The sequence below is a fragment of the Zalophus californianus genome, chromosome 1 (assembly GCF_009762305.2).
Source record: "Zalophus californianus isolate mZalCal1 chromosome 1, mZalCal1.pri.v2, whole genome shotgun sequence".
Classification (NCBI taxonomy): Eukaryota; Metazoa; Chordata; class Mammalia; order Carnivora; family Otariidae; genus Zalophus; species Zalophus californianus.
In genome coordinates, this window is record NC_045595.1 from 51,479,209 (window position 1) to 51,505,002 (window position 25,794).

Consider the following 25,794-nt stretch of genomic DNA (forward strand, 5'->3'; position numbering starts at 1 on the left):
ACTGTTTCCTGATGTGTGTCCATTCTTATCGCCACACAGCTTAAATCCTGCCACCTCCTACAAATGCCTCAAAATGCCTGGATGAGCTTCCCGAAAAAACAACTGGCCCCATGTTGCAGAGGAGGGAACTGAAGCTCAGAGAAACCGAGTAGTTCAGGGTCACAGAGTAGCGGCGGGATTAGCACCCACGCCTACCTAACTCCAGATCCCACACACACTTTACCCGGCCCCACCGTCCCAACCACACGAAGGGGCGGAGGGAGGCGTAATCACCCGGCTTCGGTGCCAAAGCCTGCGGCCTCGGGCGCTGCGTGGACCCCCGGCCCCCGCCGCCAGCCACCCCAGAAGCGGCCCAAACCCCGACAGCCACCCATCTCCCGAACAGAGACAGTGCGCATGTGTCCAGAAGGGCCGGCCCGCTCGGCTACAGCGCGCTGATTGGTCAGATTGCCTGTCGATCGGAATAGCGAGCAGGCGGGCTCAGAGCCCTGAGAAGGCGGAGCTTCGCATTCGCCCAGGAAGAAAAGGCTTTACTTCACGTCTGTGTTTTTGGGGAAATTGAGGCACGGAGCTGAGAAGGAATTTACTCGGGATCAGAGGACGTCTCTTAAGACAAAACAGGAACGAAAGTTTAAGGTACTCTGATTACCATTCCAATTCGTAGGAGCCTCTGACTTCAAAAAAAACCACCGTTGTGCCCAATTTTGTAAGGCAAATTGAGAAGAAGGAAAAACAAAACAAACAAACAAAAAAAGGTGCATAATCAATCCAAAAGGAGAAGAAGGCCAGAGGGAGAATGAGATTTACTACAACATTATTTATCAAAACAAAACCAAAACAAATCTCAAAACTGGAAACATACTGTCCTAGATTAGCTCTGTAGGGGAAATAAATCTAATACGTCACCAATTAAACATTTTTTAAATGCTAACTCTATGCCAGACCCTGGCATCTTTGAGCTGGAAACACAGAAATCAACAAGACTGAGGCCCTGCCCACAAGATCACCGAGTGCACACAGATCACGGCATCACCACCCACCTTGCTAAACCCTATGCAGGTGCTGAGAGGGTGAAGGGAGAGGAGCTAGTCCCAGCATGCGTTGTGATGGAAGGGTTGTGAACAACTAATAGAATTCACCAGGAGGAAAAGGTATTGGGAGGAGGGGAGGCAGAGGCAGGGAACAACAGGAGAAATGAGATGTTATGTAAAAAAAAAAAAAAAAAAAGCGAGGAACAAAATGGGTTCTATCCTATAATTACAACTATACAAAAGTTACATGCAACCTGTATATTATTTTATTTATTTACTAAGAGCACTGTAACTTTCAATTCACTGTTTGCATTAGGAAAAGAATAAATTAACCTAAATTCATCAACAAAGGACTGGCTAAGTGAATTGTAGCATATCCATACCACACAGCCATTAATTAAGGAATGTGTGTATCTGTAGGTGCTGATATGAAACAGTCTCCAAATATGTATTAAAGAAAAGGACAGTGTGACTAGAAGATGCATATGTGTGTGTATGTGATTTACATATATTTATTACATTTTATGTCTGCATTTCTGAACAGACACACAAAAATGAGATGATGTTCGCTTCTGGAGAAGGGATCAGAAGTGAGAAAATGAATAATGATTTTTACCCTTTGGAATTGTGTAAGTTTTTTTTATCTCATTGATATATTTCATCTACATGCACACATGCAAACCTGGTTTAAAAATCGAAGCCAGATATGGAAGACTGATTCATCAAATGTTTTAAATAACAAAATTTTTAAAATAAAAATAAGTAGAAATACTTTTTTAAGAAAGACTATATGATTCCACTTACATGACATTTTAGAAAAAGCAAACTATATTGGTAGAAAAGAGTCAGGGGTTGCCAGGAGCTTGGGATGGCTGGGGGATGGGGATTAGAAAGGGCATAAGGGAATTTTTCAGCATGCTAGAAATGGTGGTTACATAACTTTATAGATTTGCCAAAACTGGGGCGCCTGTGTGGCTCAGTCGGTTGGGCATCTGATTCTTGATTTCGGCTCAGGTCATGATCTTGGGGTCGTGGGATCAAGCCCCAATTCAGGCTTATGCTCAGTGCAGTCTACTTGAGATTCTCTCTCCCTGTCCCTCTGCTTCTCCCCTCAAGTGTGTGTATGTGTGTGTGTGCGCACGTGTGTGTGCATGCTCTCTCTCCCTCTCTCTAAATAAATAAAATCTTTTTAAAAATTACCAAAAACTAAACAAAACAAAACATTGCCCAAATTAAATGTCTATGCATTAAAAGGGAAAATGTTACTGTATGTAAATTATACCTCAAGAAACTTATTTTTTTAATTCAAAGATTTAAACAATCAATTTTTTAATAGATGTACACAAATAGAGCTGGCAAGATATTTGGCAAGAATACAAATGGTTTTTATCCTGTTTTGGGCTTAGGCAGTACTGTGCTTTGTCATAAGACCCCACGGCGTTTTAGAAACCCTCTTCTGAAAGGCCTCCTGTGCTTTCGCAAGTACCAGCTTGAGCAAAAGTGGAAAGACTAAGGCCCAGAGGCTGGAACACAGTGTGCCTTAACTGCACCAGACCTCTCCTCCACTATGGCACTTGGCCACAGGAGGGCCTTTCCCCCACTTGGACGGGCTTCTGGCTCTCCTGAGGTCCTATGCTCTCTGGAATGTTCCTTTCACATATCCCAGCCTCATCAAAGTCTGCCCTATCCTGTTCACTGCTGACAGCTAGTCAGTCTCCCAAGTTCCTGGAAGAAAAGAACCTAATTTTCCATAGGCTGAGAGGGCTCGATGCCAAGAGACCCTGGTCAGTCACTTAAGACTCACTTGTGAAACTCTGAGTCTTAGGAAGAGGGACGTTTGGACAAATTCCAAACTTCTGGACCCCCAGCCCAACTCAGCTTGTGAGTGACTAACTTGTGACTAACTTCACAAGAGAGGCAGATGGCTTACTTAAAAAAATTTAAAAAGGGGCGTCTGGGTGGCTCAGTCAGTTAAGCATCTGTCTTCGGCTCAGGTCATGATCCCAGCGTCCTGGGATCAAGCCCCAAATTGGGCTCCCTGTTCAGCGGGGGGCCTGCTTCTCCCTCTGCCTGCCACTCTTCCTACTTGTACATTCTCTCTCTGATAGATAGATAAATAAATAAATAAATAAATAAATAAATAAATAAATAAAATCCTTTAAAAAAATTTAAAAGAAACTTAAAAAAAAAAATAAGGGCTCCTGGCTGGCTCAATTTGTAGAGCATACGACTCTTGATCTTAGGGTTGTGAGCTCAAGCCCCACATTGGGCATTGGGTGTAGCATTTACTTAAAAAAAAAAATACATAAATGTTAAAAAAGGGGGGGCAGGTAGGCTGCAGCCTCTGCGAGTGTTGACCAGGAGGAGCTTCTATGCTGATGTAAACATGGTGCCTCCATGGGGAAGGGCTATCCCATGGAGCCAGGATAGCACTGAGCCAGGCCTCTGGCCTTAAATGCAAGAGCAGGAACATATTTTAAGAAAAAAGAAAAAGAAGAAGATAACAGGAGAGGAAGAAAAGGGGAGTATGTCAGAGGGGGAGACGAACCATGAGAGATGATGGACTCTGAAAAACAAACTGAGGGTTCTAGAGGGGAGGGGGGTAGGGGGATGGGTTAGCCTGGTGATGGGTATTGAGGAGGGCACGTTCTGCATGGAGCACTGGGTGTTATGAACAAACAATGAATCATGGAACACTGCACCAAAAACTAATGATGTAATATATGGTGATTAACATAACAATAAACAATTAAAAAAAAAAATGCAAGAGCAGGAGAAAGCCCACAATAGAAAGTATGTTTTTGCTAGCTCTGCAGCTCCTCCCGCACATGGCCATAGGCTTGGATCAGCTGCCACCAGCAATAACTTTCCAGACTAGTTTTGGTAACACAGGACTTTGTATCTAAAACCCAAAGAGGCTTTCTATTCAGGGGCAGAAATGACATGTTTTTGAATCTGAGAGTCACTCACTAAAGCACAGTCACTTACAAACTTGGCCTTTCATGCTTATCTTGTTTGAGTTGCTCTAGATCGAAAAATGTCAGCTCTCACTGATGAGAAACTAATATTCTTTGTCGCTAAGTAACAGCTCATTTTGAAATCCTGAAGTTGATAGTGCTGAACATGAAAGATAAGCTTCTGGCAAGCTAGGGAGAGCATTGACGGAGGGTTGTGTTATGGCCTGGCGAGTCCTTTCCCACCTAAACACTTAAAAGGTTGTAATAAAATGTAACACTGAGAAATTAGAAGAGTGCCTTAGTCCCACCCTGCCATTCAAAGTCCTTCTGGTAGGCAGATTTAATTGTCCTTTATTGTATTGATTACATGGTCTGCTCAAGTCTCTGATTGAGCAGACATTAGCTCCAGAATCAAATATTTTTTTTGTTGGTAGAAATAGTCCTGTTTCCTGTAACCCCACATTTTGAAAAATGGTTTGACAACAGATTCCTCTCTTCCCTTACACCTTTCCAACCTTCCAGACAGAGCCCCACCCTCACCCCGAAAGAACACAAGCAAAGATGTGTCAGCATAAATAATGTAATGTGAGCTCTCTAATATCATACACTAGTGGGCTTTGTGGTTCACAAAGGAGTATTAGGGCTGGGAGGGCAGGAGGTGGGGAGCATATGAAGACAGTAGCTGAGGGGCAGACTTCGTGCCTAGCCTGCTGGTGACCTTTCTTGGTCAGCTAAGCTACCCTGGACAGGAAGGAGCTGGGCCAGGCTAAGAACCCTCAGGTTTCTGGCCTTTCCCCCTGGGAAGGCTTCTTCCTTCATGTGAGGTGAGGGTGAGGAAGGTGTGGCGAGGTAAGACGTGTCTAGCTGCCAGTTTGTGGTGCTACTAGCTTAGCATGGGGGCCACAGTCTAGTCTTTGCCTGGGGAGTGCCTCCAAGGACTGGAGCCTTTACTGCAGTATCTTTAGACAGGTCGGGATGAGTGATCGGGCCTTGCTCTCAGCAGGCTGCCCTCCCTCTGTGGCATCCAGGAGCTGCTGCATATAACAGGAGGTGCCAAGCAGCACATGGCCTGTGGTCTGCATGCTGAAGAGGACCCAACGAAGAACTTCCCTGGGTGGAAGAAAAAGACACTAGAGTCAAAACACAAAGAAAATCCTTCCCTGCATCCTCTAAATGTCTCCCCCTCCATAATTTCAGAAACCGTAGAGTGGTGTGTCAACAGGAATGGATGCTGCCCTCCTTCAGCAAATGGGAAAGGGTCTACAGGCATTGCCTGCCTTTCATTGAGATGTCCATAACCTCGCTATTTTCTCACGCAAAGTTCAAACTCATTTAATAAAACCTTTACTTTTTGTAAAAGTACTACTTTTGGCCAGCTACATTAATCTCCATACCATAGCGCTGTCCTTCATGACCTCTGTTCTAGATGCTGAGGCCTTTCCAAGTCATGTGTGGTCTAGTTAATTTTCAGGGCGCTGGACATGAAGATCCCCCATGCCCTGTGTTGCAACGTACTGAGAACAGGACTTGAATTAGATAGGCCAGAGTCCTAATCGGGTCTTCTTGGCTGTGTGAAGCTTGGCCAACTACTAGATTTTTGAGCGTCTGCTTTCCCATCCATCAAATAAGATCATTACCATTTTGATGGTTATGAGGTTGAAACAACATAAGGTCACTTCACTGGGAGCCTAATCGGTAGAAGAGTAGGGCAAAACATGGGGTCAAGAGTAGCTGGTGGAATGCTTGACTACTTTAACCAAGTTCTTTATCCAGATCTGTTTAAAAGAGATTAATGAGGGTCACTAGGGGTGTATAGTCCTGGGGGAGGGGGCGGTCGGGGGGGAAAACAAAAAGAAAATAAAGACTTTCTGGCTGGTATTGAAACTTTCAAACTATTAACCTTTATTCAATAAATGAACTTATGGTTGAGGTACAGAGAGGCAGGAACATAATTAGAACTATAAACATTTACACATGAAGATTCTTTAAAATTTTATTTTTTTAAAGCTTTATTTCTTTATTTTAGAGAGAAAGAGGTGGGGGGAGAGAGAGAGCATGAGTGGGAGAAGGGGCAGAGGGAGAATCTCCAGCCGACACCCTGCTGAGTGCAGAACCCAGTGAGGGGCTTGGTCTCATGAACCTGAGATCATGACCTGAGCTGAAACCAAGAGTTGGATACCCAACCAACTGAGCCACTCAGGCACCCCTTCTTTAAAATTTTAGAGACTATACCTGAAAAGTATACCCATTTCTTAAATCACAGAACTGAGGCTTAAAACCAGTGGTCCAGCCATAAATGGAATGAAGTTCTGACACTCGCTACAACATGGATGAACCTTGAAAATATTATGCTCAGTGACATAAACCAGTCACAAAAGGACAAATACTGTATAAGATATCTAGAATAGGCAAATTAACACAGAAAGAAAGTAGCACACAGGTTACCAGGGGCTGGAAGAAGGGGGAGTGGAAAGTTAGTGTTTAATAGGGACAGAGTTTCAGTTTGAGATGATGAAAAAGTTCTGGAAATTGATAGTGGTAACTGTTGCACAACATTGTGAATGTACTTAAGGCCACTGAATTGTACACTTTAAAATGGTTAAAATGGTAAATTTTATGTATGTTTTACTACAACAGCAACAACAGTAATAATAAAACTAGCTTACACCACGAAGTTACCACACCTACTCCAGCTTGCTGGGTTTTTTTTGATACCAACACGTCTACTGTGTTTAGGTCTGAGAGTCGTACTTCCCCTAAATGCACTGAGTTTAAAGACTGAAGCTTCTTGCTCTAGATTTTGAAATTTGAAAACTACTGGCAGCAAGCCCAGATCAAGATGGGACATGATAAAGTATAGGAGGAATATGGGACTTTTAGCCTCAGAACTAGGCGGAAGCCTGTCATTTGGATGTCATCTCTGGCAAACAGAACCACACACCTCAGGTCCCTCATCTCCAGACTGGCTATACACAGAAGAAACTCAGAAAGCCAAGAAGCGGGTGGTGCCTGGGTGGCTCAGTCAGTTAAGCATCTGCCTTCGGATCAGGTCCCGCATTGGGCTCCTTGCTCAATGGGGAGCCTGCTTCTCCATCTGCCTGCTGCTCCCCCTGCTTGTGCTCTCTCTCTCTCAAATAAACAAATAAAACATTAAAAACACACACACACACACAACTGATTAAAAAAAAAGAAAGCCAAGAAGGTTTGGAATACTCTAGCTACATATGTTCTGGCAGAACTCTGGGGACCCTGGGCAGGATTTCTCGGAAGGCCTCTAAGAACAAGGATCAGATGCATCTTCATTCATTCTACAATGATTTGAATTCCTGCTATGTGCCAGCATTCATCAAGGCACTGGAGGGTTCGTGCAGCTTGTTCTGACGTCTTGTTTATCTCTGGATCTTTAGCTTACATCATAGGGCTGGGCACACGGTGGGTGCTCAGTAGATGATAAATGAAGCAATTGGGGAGGAGTAGAATCTGTCAGAAGAAACTGGCAAGAGGCCATGCCCTGCTACTCCCTAGCTTTGTGGCTTTGGAATAGCTGGATGCCTCTGCCTCACTGGCTGCATCCACCTGATAGGGTAAGAATTCACCAGAGCAGGGGCGCCTGGGTGGCTCAGTCATTAAGCATCTGCTTTTGGCTCAGATCATGATCCCCGGGTCCTGGGATTGAGCCCTGCATCGGGCTCCCTGCTCTGCGGGAAGCCTGCTTCCCCCTCTCCCACTCCCTCTGCTTGTGCTCTCTCTCTCACTGTGTCTCTCTCTGTCAAATAAATAAACAAAATATTAAAAAAATAAAATCTTAAAAAAAAAAAAGAATTCACTAGAGCACTAGTGGAACAGCTGAAATTGGGAAACACCACCCTAACGGTCCTTGTCTTATCATTTAACATATTCTCATGCTTCCTGTGTTACTTGATTACACTTTCAAAAGTAAAGTAAAAAGTTTAAAAGAAGTTCATTAGATAATACAAAAGACTATTGTCCACAGACATGCAAATTAATTCCCTCTGTAGAAGGACAGTTATTTCATCCCTCCCACCCACATGGAAATATCCAATTTTGTATCTATGAATTTATCCCATTCTTTTTTCTTTTAAGATTTATTTATTTATGAAGGAGGAGGGAGAGCAGAAGCAGAGGGAGAGAGAAAATCCCCAGCAGATTCCCCAGGTAGAGGGCAGAGCTCAACCTGGGGCTTGATCCCGTCACCCTGAGATCATGACCTGAGCCGAAACCAAGAGTTGGCCCCTCAACTGACTGAGCCACCCAGGAGCCCCTTATCTCAGTATTCTTGATGGACCTATATGTATTGGTGGGTTTTTGAATTCTCTGAACTGATTGTAACTTCTTGCTGGTTCTCTCCTTAATTAATGAGTTCAATAAAATCTTTGATGTATGTTTACTTTTTAAAAATTGGTTAGAAGACTACTTAGGAAAACTTACTATTTTAGGTGAAAAAAAATAGTTGTTGTAGTGGAAGGTAATTAGAAAAATAATATATCCCAGTTCCACCTGGAGGAGTACGTGTATCCCTTTGGCATATGCTATAGCACTAATTCAGCCATAAAGTTCTAGACAAATGTTAACTGTCATGCTTTGTCAGAATCAACACTAGTCCCAGGCCCTAGAATGTCCATGTGAGCAGAGAGGGGCTCCCTCGTTGTTGAACACCCACCCTATCCCCAGCTAATCCCAATTCACTCACTTCATGACGCGCTTGGCCCGGTAGCAGTGCAGGTCATAGGAAAGGGAGTATGTGCCATACAGAGTGGCCTTCACATTCAGGCAACCAATGAAGTCCTGTGGGTTCATCTTGTATAGGTCGAAGGTTACACGAGCCACATCAATCTTGGCAGGCTTACGGGAGAGGGCAAGTTGGTACCTGGTACCCTGTATTAAGACAAGGCTGTGGTTGGCATCCTCCCAAGGACTTCTTCTAGGCTCCCAGTGTTCTCCCCACTACACGGGTGGGAACTCACCAGTTCTGACGGGGGCTGCCATTTCTGCGCCTTCTGGAGGACCATGAACACTGTGTCATCTGCCAGGGCTTGGAAATACTCTTCTGTCTCTACAGCTGTGCCATCTTCCTCCAGCACTAGAAAGAAGGGCTTGTCTGCCAGCATCAGGGTGTCCCGGACCTGGAGAATAAGATCAGTGATGCTTCTGCCATCCCCATGCAGACACAGGGCATGGGGAAGACCCATATTACATCATCTCAGCTCCCAGGGAAAGAACAAGTGGATAAGGATCTATGGGAAATGGGACTGGAACCCAGGCTCTTGCTGTGGGATCACCATCCAAAGATTCTATATTACGGTCCGTCTTGGTACCTGGATTCATGGTTATGTTCTAGAACAGTGCTGTCCAATAAGAATATAATGGGAGTCACATATGTAATTTTTATTGAGATACAGTCCACATACCATAAAATTCACCCTTTTAAAGTATACAATTATGTGTTTTTTAGTACATGCACAAAGTTGTACAATCATCACAATTATCTGATTTCAGAACATTTTCTTCATCCTAAAAGAAACCCATTATCCATTAGCACTCATTTCCCATCCCCCAACCCGTGGCAACCTCTACTGGTTGTCTCTATGGATTTGCCTATTCTGGACATTTCATATAAATGGCATCATATGCCATTTGTGGTTTTTTTAGACTGACTTCTTTTCCTCAGTATGTTTTCAAGTTTCCTCTATGTTGTAATATGATTCAGTTTTTATGGCTGAATAATATTCACATTTTTTAAAGATTTCATTTATTTATTTGAGAGAGAGTGAACAAGCAAAAGCAGGGGGAGTGGCAGGCAGAGGGAGAAGCAGGCTCCCTGCTGAGCTGGGAGCCTGATGGGGGGCTCGATTCCAGGACCCCGGGATCATAACCTGAGCAGAAGGAGGACACTTAACCACCTGAGCCACCCAGGTGCCCCAATATATCACTTTTTAAATCCATTCATCAGTTGCTATAGACATTTGGGTTGTTTCTATTTTTGTAGTATTATGAATACTGCTGTTAGGAGTATTCATGCACAAGTTTGTGAGTGAACATATGTTTTCAGTTTTCCTGGGTATATACCTAGGAGTGAAAATACTGAGTCACACAATTAACTGTATGTTTAACTCTTTGAGGAACTACAATACTGTTTTCCAAAGCAGCTGCATCATTTTATATTCCCATTAGCAATGGATGACGATTCCAATTTCTTCACATCCTCACCAACACTTCTTATTGTCTGCCTTTATTTTAGCCATTCTAGTCGGTATGAAGTAGTTTTGATTTGAATTTCCCTAACAACTAATGATGTTGAACATCTTTTCATAGGTTATTAGTCATTTATATATTTTCCTTAGAGAAATGTCTATTTCAATTCTTTACCCATTTTTATTTATTTTATTTTTAAAAATATTTTATTTATTTATTTGTCAGAGAGAGAGAGAGGGAGCACAAGCAGGGAGAGAGGCAGGCAGAAGCAGGCTCCTTGCCAAGCAAGGAGTCTGATGTGGGATGCGACCCCAGGACCTTGAGATCATGACCTGAGCTGAAGGAAGATGCCCAACCGACTGAGCCACCCAGGTATCCCTCTTTACCCATTTTTAATTGAGTTCTGTTTTTATTGTTGAGTTATGGGAGTTCTATATATATTCTTGATATTAGACCCTTATCATATATGAGATTTGCAAATATTTTCTCCCATTCTGTAGGTTGTCATTTAATTTTTTTGATAACATACACAGAAGTGTTTAATGTTGCTGAAGTTTGATTTTTGTCTCCTCTGATTGCTTGTGTTTTGATGCCATATCAAAGAAACCAAAGTCATGAAGACATATCTATGTTTACTTCTTTTTTTTTTTTTTTAGATTTTATTTATTTATTCGTGAAAGACAGAGGGAGAGAGAGAAGCAGAGGGAGAAGCAGGCTCCCAAAGAGCAGGGAGCCCGATGCGGGACTCGATCCCAGGACTCTGGGATCATGACCTGAGCCGAAGGCAGACGTTTAACCATCTGAGCCACCCAGGCGCCCTATCTATGTTTACTTCTAAGAGTTTGGTAGTTTGAGCTCTACATTTAGTTCTTTGATCCATTTTGACTTAATTTTGTTCATGGTGTGAGGTAGGGATGCGACTTTGTTATTTTGCATATGGATATTCCATTGTCGCAGCACCAGTTATTGAAAAGACTATTCTTTCTCCTGTCAAAAACCAATTGACCATAGATACATGGGCTTCCTTTTGGACTTTCAATTCTATTCTATTGATTTGTATGTATTATGCGCTGAATTGTATACCTCCCTAATTCACATATTGAAGTCCTAAGCCCCAGGATCTCAGAATCTGACTATATTTGGAGATACGGTCTTTAAAGAGGTAATTAAATTAAAGTGATGTCATTAAGATGGGCCCTAATCCAATATTACTGGTGTCCTGATAAGAAGGGGAGATTAGAGACCAAGAAGCATACCCAGAGGGAAGACCATGTACACGTGAAGACAGCCACCTACAAGTTAAGGAGAGAGGTCTCGGAAGAAACCAACCCTGACGGTACCTTGATTTCAGACTTCCATCCTCCAGATTTGAGAGAACATAAATTTCTGTTGGTTTAAGTATTAGTCTGTCGTACTTTGTTATGGAAGCTCTAGTAAACTAATAGAGTGTGTCTGTCTTTCTTTATGTCAATACCACAGAGTTGATTACTGTAGCTTTGTATTAAGTTTTGGAATCAGGAAGTGTAAGTCTTCCAACTTTGTCTTTTTCCAAGATTGTTTTAGCTATTATTGGCCCATTATATTTCTATATGAATTTTAGCATCAGCTTGTCAATATCTACAAAAAGAGTAGCTGGAAGTTTGATGGGGATGGCATTGAATCTACAGATCAAGTTGGGGAGTATTGCCATCTTAACAACATTAAGTCTTTCAATCCTTGAGCACATTTGTCTGTCTGTTACTTAGGTCTTCTTTAAGTCTTCCTTCAATCTAATTTATTTCACCAATGTTAATTTTCAATCTAGAAGTCATATATTTTTGTTAAAGTTATTCTTAAACATTCTATTCTTATTGATGCTATTATGCTATTATCACTAATTTTTTTTAAGGTAGTTTCCACACCCAGCATGGAGCCCAACACAGGGCCTGAACTCACGACTCTGAGATCAAGACCTGAGTTGAGATCAAGAGTCAGTTGCTTAACTGATTGAGCCACTCAGGTGCCCCCTCATTTTCTTAATTTTATTTTCAGATTATTTATTGCCAGTGTATAGAAATACAATTGATTTTTGTATATTGATCTTACATCTTGCAACCTTATATCATGCAACCTTGCTGAACTCATTTATTAGCTCTTAGTGTGTGTGTGTGTGTGTGTGTGTGTGTGTGTGTGTGTTTTACAGGGTTTTCTAGCTGCAAATAGGAATAGTTTTACCTCTTCCTTTTCAATCAGGGTGCCTTTTATTTTATTTTCTTGCCTAATTAGCCTGGCTAGAACCTCCAGCACCATGTTGTATAGAAGTGGCAAGAACGGATATCCTTATCTCTTTTTTTTTTTTAAGATTTTATTTATTTGACAGAGAGAGACACAGGGAGAGAGGAAACACAAGCAGGGGGAGTGGGAGAGGGAGAAGCAGGCTTCCCGCTGAGCAGGGAGCCCAATACGGGGCTCGATCCCAGGACCCCGGGATCATGACCTGAGCCGAAGGCAGACGCTTAACGACTAAGCCACCCACGGGCCCCTCCTTATCTCATTCTTGATCTTAAGTGGAAAGTTTTTAGAATTTCCCATTAAGTATGTTGTTAGCTGTGAGTTTTTCATAGATGCTCTGTGTCACACATATGTAATTTTAAATTTTCTAATAGCTGCATGATACTTGTAATATATTTAATTCCATCTAAAATACAATTCCAACATAAAATCAGGATAAAAAGTTATGATTTTACATTTTCTTACATTAAGTCTTCAAAATCCTGTATGTCACTTATACTTAAGCACATCTCAGTTTCAACTAGCCTCATTTCAAGAGTTCAGTAACCACATGTAACTAGTAACTACTGCATTGGATAGTGTAACTCTAGAGTTAAAGAGACCTGGGTTTGAATTCTAGCTCCCTTACATTATTATTCTGAATTTAGGAAAGTTATCTCATGAATCTGAACTCATCTCATCATCTAAAAAGTTGAAGCAAGTATAATCTTAGAGTCTTCACAGTGGTTAAATGCAAAAGTGTATGAGATGACAGCCCGGGTTTAAATCCCAGTGAGTGAACCTGGCTTCTGCTTCTAGAAAATGAAAATAGTAGTAACTACCTCAGGGTTATGATTACAAGAAATGCTATAAGTTACCTAGAAGAGTACATCATCCATAATATGCATTTACTAAATTAACACTATACTGATTAAAATGGAAGGAGACCCATGACCCATTCATGCTAGAGAATGAAAAATCAGGCAGCATACTACATAACCTCAGATAAGGATAGACTATTTAGGACATTCACAACCACATCATTAGCTATCTTGGGATCATAGAATTCTCACTTTACTTTTCTTGCTTGGATTCACTAGAGAGCATGTATTTCTGCTTAAAATCCTTCAGTAAAGTTCTAGGATCAGCAACACACCAATAGCAGTGAACACACCTAACTCTCAGATCTTGGTTTCTGAATACCATTCTCCCCTAAAATGAAACAGATTTCCTTAGGAAAAATGGCCAGTTAAAGGGCTGGGGCAGGTAAAGTACAAGATGAGCTTGCAATACCTCATTGTGATTGAAAGTCAGAAAGCACTGAAGAATGATAGGGACATGGGAAAAGGACAGAAGTTGGGCTGAAAGGAGTCCCACTGGCTAAATCTTGGACCATTTGAGCATCAAAAAATAATCTGTTACCATCCTCATATCCCATTAAGATAGGAATATTTGAATCCCTTCTGATATAAGTAAATGAGAAAATTGAAAGTTGGATACAGAATGAGATGTATATTTAATACAAAGTACCTCTCTAGAAAATAATTAATACAAAGGGAAAAATAGTAACTTTACATAGGGAAGCCTGAATATACCTCTTTATTCAGATAATCAAAGTTAAACAGCAATGTGACAAATCAAAATCATATGCAATTTGGCAGTGGCAACCTATTTTTATCATATTCCTGCCAGATATACAGGCTGAATGGAGGAAATAAGCAATTCCAAACTAAAGAACAGTAAACAAAACAAGAGTCTTATAATATTCAAAACAGTCAAGACCATGAAAGTTCAGGAAAACTGATGAACTGTTCCAGATTGAAGGAGACTAAAGAGACAAATAAAATACTCAATCCTGACCTGGATCCTTTTGCTATTAAGGATATTATTGGGATGATTAGTAACACTCAAATGAAGTCTCAGGATTAAATGGTAGTCATGTAACATTGGATGTTTCCCGATTTTGATGGTTGTAATTTCAATTATATAGGAGAATATTCTTGTTTGTAGAAAAGACACACAGAAGTATCCAAGAATAGAAGCATCAGGTTGGCAACCTCCTCTCAAGTGATTTAGGAAGTCTTGTATTGTTCTTACAACTTTTGTTAGTTTGAGATTCTTTCAAAATTAATTTTAAAAAAATCCTCTAAAGGCTTACTGTGGTCTTTTAAAATGAAACCCCTCTGTTCTTTGCCATGGCCAATAAGGGACTAAAAATCTGGTCACTGCCAACCATATCGATTTGCCCTTTTTCCCTCACTCTCTCTGCTCCTTTCTTTATATTGCCAAACTTGGAAAAGCAGTCTACACAGGTTGATGTCCTCCCTGCTCGACAGGTGAGATTCACCTTTAACATTTGTTCCATGCTGGAAAGATGGACCTTCACTATTGTTCCTCCCTGCATCCTTTGGAGTTAGGACTCTAACTTGGGGTCCCCAAACTCAATGGATAAGAATCTCCCGAAGAACCTGCTGAAAATGACAACTCCTGAGCCTCACTCATGACCTAATCAGTCCCAGGGAGTGCAGTCTGGGAAGTCATGTGCAATAAGTCCATTTTGGCACAGGAAGTGGTCCTCAGACCTCAGGTGAAAAACACTAGCAAGTCTAGACTCAAGTACAAAAGAGACCTTTCGATTCAGGGCATAAGAAATTGGTGTGTCCAGCCCCAAGCCTCACAAGAGAGGGGAAATGGGCTCTCACAAAGAAGAACAGACCTAATTCACAGAAACAGAGGAGGGACTCTAGAATAGACGTTTAGGTCAGCTATGATTTCTATATGTTAAACTCTAGACTCTAGTAATCAGAAGCCTAATCCAAATGTATGATCTGTGCCAGACAACTGGGCTTGCATAGGAACAGGGAGCTTATTAGCTAACAAGCTAATGGGGCAGTGAGGCACAAGATTAATATGAAACCAGATTAGATGAGGCTGTAGGAGAGGCAATGGGAGAGAGGGAGCATGGAAATGGGGAAGGGTGTCATTCTTGCCTGCTGTTAACTGCTATCCACAAGAGCTGTGTGTCTTTGGTTTCCTGCTCTGGAAGCTTACCTGATCAATAGTTTGAAGAAAATCTTCCACAGCAATTAACAAAGCCTTCCATGGAAAGCCAGTGTAGGAGATGGATTGAAGACCTGCCCTGGCTGAAGGGAGGAGATGGGGAAGAGAATCTCTAAAATCTCGCCTATTTCCCCAACTTCCAGGTGTGTGTACAATGGAAAAGGGAACCAAAGGGTCCTCCCAATAAGAAAAATATACTCTGAAAATACCACTGGCCTACTGTTAGTATAGGATGACAATATACTGCCTTCCCCCTGTCACTAATCCATTGAACAGCACTCCAGGCAGGCACTACCAACTCATTCGGGCTGGCATCAGAAAGGAAATCTTTTCACCATCCAACTCATGAGCTCCATCCCAGCTGAAATGCCAGCTCATGACCCAGAGGACAGAGGTAGCTGGCAGGGCCAGCTCTCAGCCACAGTCCCAGTGGTTGGGCTGTGCTGAGGGCAGTCCTGACCCTCACCTTGTGCTGGAGGTCCTTGAGACTGTGCGCCATGATTCCCTTCCGCACACTCCGGTCAGCAGTGCTTACTCTGCAGGGCCGGGCCTTGGGGGCCTCCGGGCTGGACTCAGACAATAGCTCCTGGGTCACCACTGAGGTGCTCACGGCCACATGCCTGGGGACAATTTGGAGCATTAGAATGAGCTGTCTGCTGCCTCCCAGCCCTTACCCCACTGCAGGAAACTGACTCCCCTACCCCTGTAGGTTGAGCTCATCATATTTCTCCTCCTCTACCACCCACCAGGCCTGCTCCAAGTCTTATTAGTCTTACTCAAAGGCCTGCTAGATCAGTACATCTCAAACTTTAGTGAACATATAGGTCCTCTGGGGATCTGAATCTGATTCAGTAGGTCTGGGCGGAGTCTGGGATTCCAAATGTCTAATAAGTTTTTTTTAAGATTTTATTTATTTATTTGATAGAGACACAGCAAGACAGGGAACACAAGCAGGGCGAGTGGGAGAGGGAGAAGCGGGCTTCCCGTGGAGCAGGGAGCCCGATGTGGGGCTCGATCCCAGGACCCAGGGATCATGACCTGAGCTGAAGGCAGACGCTTAACAACTGAGCCACCCAGGTGCCCCTCAAATGTCTAATAAGTTTTGAAGTAGCATTGGCGCTGCCTTTTGGCACTGATCATGGTGAGTAGCAAGGTGATAGGGGACACATCCCACATTCCCCCAGTACTACTTTCCTCTCTTGGCCTCTCTCTTCCCACCTGTAAAGTGAAATGAAGTGGTGAAGGGGCCTGGGTTTTTGAGTCAGACCCAAGCCTGAATCCTGGCTCCAGTACCCATTTATGAGGAGATTGAGAGCACCCACTCTGTACCTCAGTGCCCCCATCTATTAATTTGGTATAATACTCCCCACTTCCCAAAGTTGTGATCAGGTTTAAATGAGATCCAGAATGTGGGCGCCTGGGTGACTCAGTTGGTTTAGTGTTCCAACTATTTTTTTTTAAGATTTTATTTATTTATTTGAGAGAGAGAGAATGAGAGATAGAGAGCACGAGAGGGAAGAGGGTCAGAGGGAGAAGCAGACTCCCCGCCGAGCAGGGAGCCCGATGTGGGACTCGATCCCGGGACTCCAGGATCGTGACCTGAGCCGAAGGCAGTCGCTTAACCAACTGAGCCACCCAGGCACCCTTTAGTGTTCCATCTCTTGATTTCAGCTCAGGTCATGATCTCAGGGCGGTCAGATTGAGCCCTGCTTTGGGCTCTGTGCTGAGTGTGGAGCCTGCTTAAGACTCTCTCTCCCTCTCTCTGCTTCCCCCCCCCCACCCCCACCGCTCAAGCACTTTGCTCTCTCATGCTCTCACTCTCTCTCTCCTCTCGCTAATTAAAAAAAAAAAAAAAAGGTGCAAAATCTTGGGTCTCACTCCAGACCTACTAAATCAACATCTGCATTTAACAAGATGCCCAGGTGACTTATGAGCCCATTGAAGTTTGAAAAGGTCTGCCTTACAGCTCACAAATAGCTCTCCTTTGTTTCCACCCTTGGCTCTCCTCACCTGGACAAGGACTTGGGGTAGAGAAGGCTAAGGGACTTCATGGCATATTCCATCCTTGTCACCTGGATAGTGTTGGACCTGGGAAGGAAGCAGAAAGCTAGTTAGGGTAGAAATAGAAGGCTCCCTCTCACTCATCATTTGACATAGTGCAAATGTGTCAATCCTCCCCCCCGCCCCCAATCCAGCTAAACTCCACTCTGGTCTTTCCTCTCAACTCCCACACACACCTTTCCAGCCCTTCTCCGGTCCAATCCCACACGTGCCGACTGGGACCAAGCTGGAAACCCCCTCAGGTCCCAGGCTCAGCCCCCCTCAGCAGCTGCTCCTCCCTCCCCAGGACTACTCACTCCATGTTTCTCTGACTCTGGCTCTGGTCACATTGATCAGGGATCCCCAGTTGGGGCTGAAGAGGCCATGCTTGGTTGGGTCCTATCTCTGGGGGCAGAGTCCATTTTATGCTGGCAGGAAGTGAGTCACATCACCCCCCCTCTTCTGGAGACTGTTTCCTTACCTATAGCCCAGAGACTTCACAGGCCAGGCTCACACAGGCTCTCTCCTGTGTCCTTGAGCAATCCGGACCCCTTCTGAGGCTTCCCACTGGCCAAAGGGACTCTATGATGATGGATGTTGGAGATGTTCTATATCCTTTCTCCCCAGTACCAGAACTGCTGGGCTTCATTGGCTACTGAGCACTTGAAATGTGGTTAGTACAACTGAGGAGCTGGATTTTTAACTTTGTTTAATGTTAATTAATTTAAATAGAAATAGCCACTGTGGTTTATGGCTACTGGCAACCATCCTGAATGCAGAGATAGCTGATATCCTTGGCGCACCTGCCGCTTTCTCTCCTTGAACCTCTCTGTGTCAGCTGTTGCATGTTCCGAGCCTTTGCGCTGGCAGCTCTCACTGCCTGCAGTGTCCTCTTCCAGCTCAGGGCTAAACATATGCAGCCTTGCAGCCCCAATTTCACTATTTCCCACTCTTTGGAAAGCCTTTTATTATTTTATTAATTAATTAATTAATTAATTTACTGATGAGAAAAGTTTTATATGGACAACACGGACCGGACAAGAACACTATAAACAAGGGAAGCAGAGGCTCTGGAAAGCCTTTTTAGATGGCTCCCACAGTTCCCCCTTCGTCTTGCCCTTCCTACTTCCAAGCCAAGCGTGCCTCAGTGTCTGTTTCTGCCTTAGCCCCACCAATCCTTGGGTGCCTCGCCCTGAGTTGTTCTCGCTATTCCCGGTGCAGAGAGGGCCTGGCACAGGGCAGGGAGCTCAGGGAGTGGTCATGGAACAAGGAACCCTCTTCCCAGTCGGGTAAAATCACTCTTTCCTTCTAACAACTTGGGGGATTTCTGAGGCCAGCCTATCTGTGAACTCCCCCACTTAGCACTACCCAAGTCCGCTTGTCTCAGCCTCACTCCTCACTCCCCATGCCAAGCCCACCTCACCTGCTCTCCAGGAGCCCCCTCCCCCAAAATCCCAGAACGAAACACTTACCTCCCCCCTCACAGCCTCCAACAGGATAACTCCAATAAGATACTGCCCAGCACAGCCCAGCCCTCCCTCCATTTTATTTCCAGCTCTCAGGGAAGCCCCTCCCCTGGCCTTCAGTCCCAGCTGGGGAAAAGAGCATGGGGAGTGAGTGTGTGTAGCTCTCACCCTTGGGACTTCAGGCCAGCCTAACTTCCAGAAAAGGCCCGAAAGGAGGGGAAGAGGCAAGTTTCAAAAGCTTTGGGACAGGGTATGGCTCAGGACATGATATCAGGCACAGAGGGCACAGAAAATAGGCACAATGTGGGTTGTGGTCCCGGCTGCATTAGAGTTCACTAAGTGTAGAGAAGCAGCCTCACTTCTGTGAGCCCCAGTTTCTCTCACCTGTGTAACAGCGATAATGATTCCTGTGTTAGGGGATTGAGGTGAGGATTTGTGATAATAAAAGTAAAGGGCGTTACAACAGAGATAATTCATAGGTAGAAGTGAATATGAGTGTTATAATATAATTACTCAATAATAGTAGAGACTAAGGCTAGCTGAAATGTGTAGTGGTTAATAGTGTAGGGTCTTACCCTTGACCCAGCAATCCTACTCCTTTATATATTATCCAAGAGAAATGAAAACGTATGTCCACACCGAAACGTATACACAGATGTTCGCAGTGTTATTCACAATAGCTAAAAGGCAGAAACAACTCAAATGTTCATCAATCGATGAATGGATTTTTTAAATGTGGCATATCCATGAGTGGAACATTATTTGTCAATAAAAGGATTACATGCTACTACATGGATAAACTTTGAAAACATGCAAAGTGAAAGAAGCCAGTCACAAAAGATCACATACATATTTATATGATTCCAGTAATATGAAATGTCCAGAACAGGCAAAACTATAAAGACAAAATAAATTAGTGGTTGCTTAGAGCTGGGGAAGGAGAGAGGATGGGGAATGATTCTAACAGGGAGTGATGGGGTTTCTCGTAGGAGAGACAAAAATGTTCTAATCAATTAATCTAATCACAGTCCATTTTGGCGACAGTTGTACAACACTGAAAATATACTAAAAACCATTGACTTGATCACTAGAGGGGGTGAATTGGGTGGTATATGAATTATATCTCCAAAAAGCTGTTATTTGTTTATTTCTACTTTTATAAGTGATCCATAAAGCTGTTAAAAAAAAAAAGTTTGGGCACCTGGGTGGCTCAGTTGGTTGGGCGTCTGCCTTCGACTCAGGTCATGATCCTAGAGTTCCAGGATCAAGTCCCGCATCAGGCTCCCTGCTCAGCCAGGAGTCTGCTTCTCCCTCTGGCCTTTACCCTGCTCTCTCTCACTCTCTCAAATAAATAAATAAAATCTTAAAAAAATAAAAATAATTTTTAAAAAAGAGTTCAAGCTCATCTTTTTTCAGCTTAAGGTGTTTCATCCTGTGTATCATCACCTAGAGAGCTTGTTAAAATTCATATTGCTGGGCTCCACCCGAGAGTTTCTGACTCAGTATGACTGGGGTGGAGCCTAAGAAACCACTTCAAGAGGTTCCTAGGTGATCCTGAAGGTGTGACTGCTAGGAACCCCACTCCAAGGGCTAGAGGTCTAGCATTAGCTGTGTGATGTAACTCTTCTAAGCTTCAGTTGGATCTGACAAATAGGGATTAAAAATAGCTCCTACCCCATTGGGTTGTCATGAAGGTTGAATGAGATAATCATGAAATGTACCTGCTGCAGAATTTAGTGCATCCTTTGGGCTCAATAAATCACTATTGTTATTATTATTATTTTAGAGATTTATTTATTTATTTGAGAGAGAGCTAGCATGCCTGTGAGTGAGTGAGCGAGTGAGGGGAAAGTCAAAAGGAGAGGGAGAGAAGCAGACTCCCTGCTGAGTGTGGAGCCCGATCCCAGGAACCAGAGACCACAATCAGAACCAAAATCAGAATTCGGACACCCAATCAAGCCACCCCTATTATTAATATCTAAATCCCTCCCTGGACGAGCTCCCAGACAGCCATCATTCATTCATTCACCAAATATTTATTAGGCACTTACTACGTGTCAGCCATCCCAGGGGCTGAGAATACAGCAGGAAAGAAGACAGCCTTGTCCCACACTTCAAGGAGCTGACATTCCCAGGGCAGAGGGGAACTCAGATCTTGTGCAAATATACAAATAAAGAAAAGGATTTCAGATAATGATGTTCTAGGAAAAAAACAAACAAAGTGGTATGATAATAAGTGGCTAGAGAGCTACATTGGTTTGTGGGTTCAGGCAAGGCCTCAAAGGAGGTGAGCTTTGAGCTAAATCCTACTGCTGAGAAGCCAATCTTTTGAAGTCCTGGGGAAACATTCAAGGCAAAGGAAACATCAGTGCAAAGGATCTGGGACAGGAATGAGCGGGGTTAGGAAACAGCAACACAAGTCATTAAACTTGAAGGCAGTCCAAGAGCCAGAAGAGAAGTACAAACAAATACTTCAGAGAAGAAGTTCTGGGGAACAGGTTGGGCCCCTCCCTAGGACTTTCATGCCTCAAACATTTATTGAACGTCTAACAGGTGATTGTGCGTCAATGGATGACTCAGAAGCAGTCAGGCCCTGATGATGAACTCCCAAGGCATCATGGGAAGCAGACACAGATTAAAAAAATAACTGCAGCCTAAAGCCAAAGGTCATCTGCCTTGGGGCTCCATGAACCTGAGGAGTCTTCGCAGTATGTAGGAGAAGAGGATGGTTTTGAACCAGTTGGGATTCACTTATTCAACAAGCATTTTCTTGAGCATTTACACTATGCCAGGCACTATGGGCTGCTGGGGACACAGATGACTCAGTTCTTGTCCCTGTCTGGGGACCTTACATTCTAGTGGGAGAGGCAGATATCTGAGCATGGTTCTCAAACTCTAAAGTGCCTAGAAATCATTTGAGATACCTCGGAGTGGAGAAGGACTCTAGCTATGACTCAAAGTTGAGAAGCCATAAAAGAAAAGATTATGCATTCAACTATATTTAAAAAGTATTCTGGGGGCACCTGGGTGGCTCAATCAGTTAAGCATCTTAGTCTTGATCGCAGCTTGGGTCTTGATCTCAGGGTTGTGAGTTCAAGCCCCTCACTGGGCTCCACACTGGGCATGGAGTCTAGTTTAAAAAAAAAAAAGTATTCTGCATGTTCAACTTGTCATACCTGAGCAGGGTTAAATGACATACAAAAAGAAAGCTATATTGCAACTAAAATAGGCAAGATGCCGATCCTCTCTCTGTCTTTCTCCTCCTCTCTTCCTCTCTCCCTACCTCTCTCCCTCTTTCTGTCTCTATCTCTCTCTCCCTCTTTCTCATTCTGTACTCCCTCCTCTATATATAAACTAAGACCAACAACACAGTAGAAAAATGGGCAAAGGATCTGAACATAGTTCAGGGAAATGAAATACAAATGATCCTTAAACATATGAAAAGATATTTAATCCCACTTATAGAAATAAAAAAGAAATAGAAATGCAACATAAAACTATGCAGAGATGTGATTCTTCACTCATCAGATGAGCAAATGTTGTTGGCAAAGCTGTGGGAAAGCAAGGAGTCAGACACACCCACACGTTGTTGGTGAGAATGTAATTAATCTAACCTCTGTGGAAGGCAATGTGTCTAGATCCATCAAAATTACAGACACCAGGGCGCCTGGGTGGCTCAGTTGGTTCAGCGACTGCCTTAGGCTCAGGTCATGATCCTGGAGTCCCGGGATCGAGTCCCGCATCGGGATCCCTGCTCAGCAGGGAGTCTGCTTCTCCCTCTGACCCTCTTCCCTCTCGTGCTCTCGATCTCTCATTCTCTCTCTCAAAAATAAATAATTAAAATCTTTAAAAAAAATTACAGACACCATATATTCTTTGACCCAGCAATACCACTTCTGGGATTCCAGACTATAGATCTACTTGCCCATGAATGAAACGATATGTATACAAGGTTATAAACTGAAGCTGTTTGTAATAGCAAAATATTGGAAATGATCCAAATGTCCTACAAGAGAGACAGGTTAAATAAATTATCTTATATTCACATAATGGAATAACCCTAGGAAGCAAAAAAAGAAAAAAAAGTAAGGATGTTCTTTATGTACTGATCTGGGGAGAATCTCCAACATATACTGTTACATGGAAACAAAAATCAAGGTCTTTAATAGTGTGTATAATACAGTACCCTCTGTATTTAAGAAAGGGTAAAATAAGAATATAACTTTACATTTGTTTGTATGTGCTTAAAGAAACTCTGGAAATACATACAATTACACTAAAAAACCCACAAAGTATTTCCTTGGTTGCATGGAGTCGGATGGACTGGGTTGAGACCTGGGAAGATGGGGAGCAGAGTTGAGAGGAGGGGTTTTCACTGCCAATATTTTTTTTAAATTGGAGAAGTTAATTTTGATACAATTTGCTTTCACTGTAATCTTATATATTTTATTTTGTACATTCAAAAACTTCATTCTGAGAAGGGTTCCCCAGGCTGCCAAGGATGTCCATGGCACAAAAGCAGTTACAAATCACTGCTCTAGGGGTGCCTGGCTGGCTCAGTCAGTATGGTATGTGATTCTTGATCTTGGGGTTGTGAGTTCAAACCCCATGTTGGGCATGGAGCCTACTTGAAAAAACAAAACAAACAAAAACAAATTGCTGCTGTGTTTTCATTTTTCATTATTTTTCCATTATTTCCCTTCCCGGTGACAATTTGCATTTTAAAATAACAGGTTTGGGGAGCCTGGGTGGCTCAGTCGGCTAAACATCAGCCTTCGGCTCAGGTCATGATCCCAGGGTCCTGGGATTGAGCCCCGCGTCAGGCTCCCTGCTTCTCCCTCTGCCCCTCACCCAGCTCATGCTTGCTCTCTCTCTCTTTCTCTCAAATAAATAAATAAAATCTTTAAAAAAAACCAACTTTATTGAGATATAATTCCCATACGATTAAATTCACCCTTTTAAGATGTACAATTCAATGGTTTTTAGTATATTCACAAAGTTCTTCAATGATCATTACTATATAACTGTAGAATACTTTTATCACCCTCAAAAAGAAACTGCATACCTGTTACAATTACTCCCTATTTCCTCCTGTCAACCATGACTCTACTTTTGGTCTTTATAGCTTTGTCTATTCTGGGTATTTCATATAAATGGAATCATACGATATGGGCTCCTTTATGACCAGCTTTTCACTTAGCATAATACCGCCCGTGCAGTAATATATATCCTTCTTCGTTGTCAAATAATATTCCATTTATGGAGATGCTACTTTTTTTATCCATTCATCAGTTGATGAATATAGGGTTGTTTCCACTTTTTGACTATTATAAGTAATGCTGCTATGAACGTTTATGTACAAATTTTTTTAAAGATTTTATTTATTTATTTGTCAGAGAGGGAAAGAGCACAAGCAGGGTGGGCGGCAGGCAGAGGGAGAAGCAGGCTCCCCACCGAGCAGGGAGCCTGATGTGGGGCTCAATCCCAGGACCATGGGATCATGACCTGAGCCGAAGGCAGACACTCAACCAACTGAGCCACCCAGGCGTCCCTGTGTACAAATTTTTGTGTGGATATATATTGTCACTTCCCTTGGGTATATATCTAGGAAAGGAATTGCTGGTCCATATTAGTAACTCTAATTTTTCGAGGTACTGCCAAAATATTTTTCCAAAGTAGCTGTACCATTTTACATTCCTACCAGCATTATTTGAAGGTTCCAATTCCTCGATATCCATGGCAACACTTGTTATTGTCTTTTTTATTCTAGCCATCCTATTGGGTGTGAAGTGGTAGCTCATAGATTTTGAAATGCATTTCCCTAATGACTAATGGTGCTGAACATCTTTTCATGTGCTCATTGTGCATAAATTTATTATATCGTTTGATTTCTAAACCACATAAATGTATTACCTAGTCAACATTTTTAGATTAAAAATAGTCTCAGGCCCAACTCTGAAGAATGATCTATTTGGTTAAGGGTAAGGCCCAGAAATATATGTTGTTTTTTTTAAAGATTTTTATTTATTTGACAGAGAGAGACACAGCGAGAGAGAGAACACAAGCAGGGGGAGTGGGAGAGGGAGAAGCAGCCTTCCCGCTAAGCAGGGAGCCTGATGTAGGGCTCCATCCCAGGACCCTGGGATCACGACCTGAGCAGAAAACAGATGCTCAACCAAGTGAGCCACCCAGGTGCCCCTATGTGGGTTGTTTTTTTAAGATTTATTTATTTATTTTAGAGAGAGAGAGAGAGAGAGAGAGAGTGCACAAACGAGTGAGGGGAGGGCCAGAGGGAAAGGGAGAGAGAATCCTCGAGCAGACTCCCCACTGAATGCAGAGTCCTACATGGGGCTCGATCCCAGGACCCTGAGACCATGACCTGAGCCAAAATCAAGAGCCGGCCGCTTAACCGACTGAGTCACCTAAGTACCCCCAGATATATGTGCTTTTATTTTCATTTATTTTTTTAACAATAATTTATTGCTCTTTCTTTCCAAAGCTTTGTGAATTTACAAAGAAAAAAAAAAAAGATCATCGTTTACAGACTGCTCAGTTCAGGCTAAGAATGCCGAGAGGTAAAAGCCTGGAACACCGTGGCCACTGGGTGTTCACCAGCAGATGTGCTCGGACATCAGCAACAAGTTACCCCAGATTTGTTTACTGCCTTTAGAGATGTTGCGTTCCTTATGCACTATCTCTCAGAACATATGTGGGTCATTAGTCAAGTCACTGGAACAGTACAAAGGTTTTTTGGGTTTGGTTTTGTATTTTGGCCCT

General features: G+C 42.9%; 2 protein-coding genes and 1 long non-coding RNA gene across 8 annotated transcripts in view; 1 reads left to right on the top strand and 2 right to left on the bottom strand.

Moving 5' to 3' along the window:
* RPUSD3 (RNA pseudouridine synthase D3) overlaps nucleotides 1–534 on the bottom strand; it is a 6,737-nt gene extending 6,203 nt beyond the window's left edge. For both annotated transcript variants that reach the window (XM_027584917.2, XM_027584918.1), the window contains exon 1: nucleotides 274–534. In XM_027584917.2, the coding sequence (XP_027440718.1) occupies nucleotides 274–398 (125 nt within the window). In that variant the 5' untranslated portion in view covers nucleotides 399–534. The remainder of the gene's footprint in view (nucleotides 1–273) is intronic.
* LOC113917242 lies at nucleotides 522–25,791 on the top strand. 2 transcript variants are annotated; one of them, XR_003518174.1, is made up of 3 exons: nucleotides 522–636; nucleotides 1,576–1,660; nucleotides 25,517–25,791. It is a non-coding gene; the product is annotated as an uncharacterized LOC113917242 (long non-coding RNA). The 2 variants fall into 2 exon arrangements; XR_003518175.1 differs by lacking the exon at nucleotides 25,517–25,791 and adding an exon at nucleotides 10,427–10,472.
* Nucleotides 4,320–19,102, bottom strand: CIDEC (cell death inducing DFFA like effector c). 4 transcript variants are annotated; one of them, XM_027584920.2, is made up of 6 exons: nucleotides 19,024–19,102; nucleotides 17,522–17,599; nucleotides 15,978–16,131; nucleotides 8,974–9,132; nucleotides 8,700–8,884; nucleotides 4,320–5,098 (listed from the first exon to the last, which is right to left on the bottom strand). In XM_027584920.2, exons 2-6 carry the CDS (start codon nucleotides 17,572–17,574, stop codon nucleotides 4,936–4,938), a joined length of 714 nt encoding a protein of 237 aa, XP_027440721.1. In that variant the 5' UTR covers nucleotides 17,575–17,599; nucleotides 19,024–19,102; the 3' UTR covers nucleotides 4,320–4,935. The 4 variants fall into 4 exon arrangements, with proteins under 4 accessions (XP_027440721.1, XP_027440722.1, XP_027440720.1 ...); XM_027584921.2 differs by lacking the exon at nucleotides 19,024–19,102 and adding an exon at nucleotides 18,033–18,192; XM_027584919.2 differs by lacking the exon at nucleotides 19,024–19,102 and adding an exon at nucleotides 17,869–17,924.
* Nucleotides 25,792–25,794: the final 3 nt, after the last annotated feature.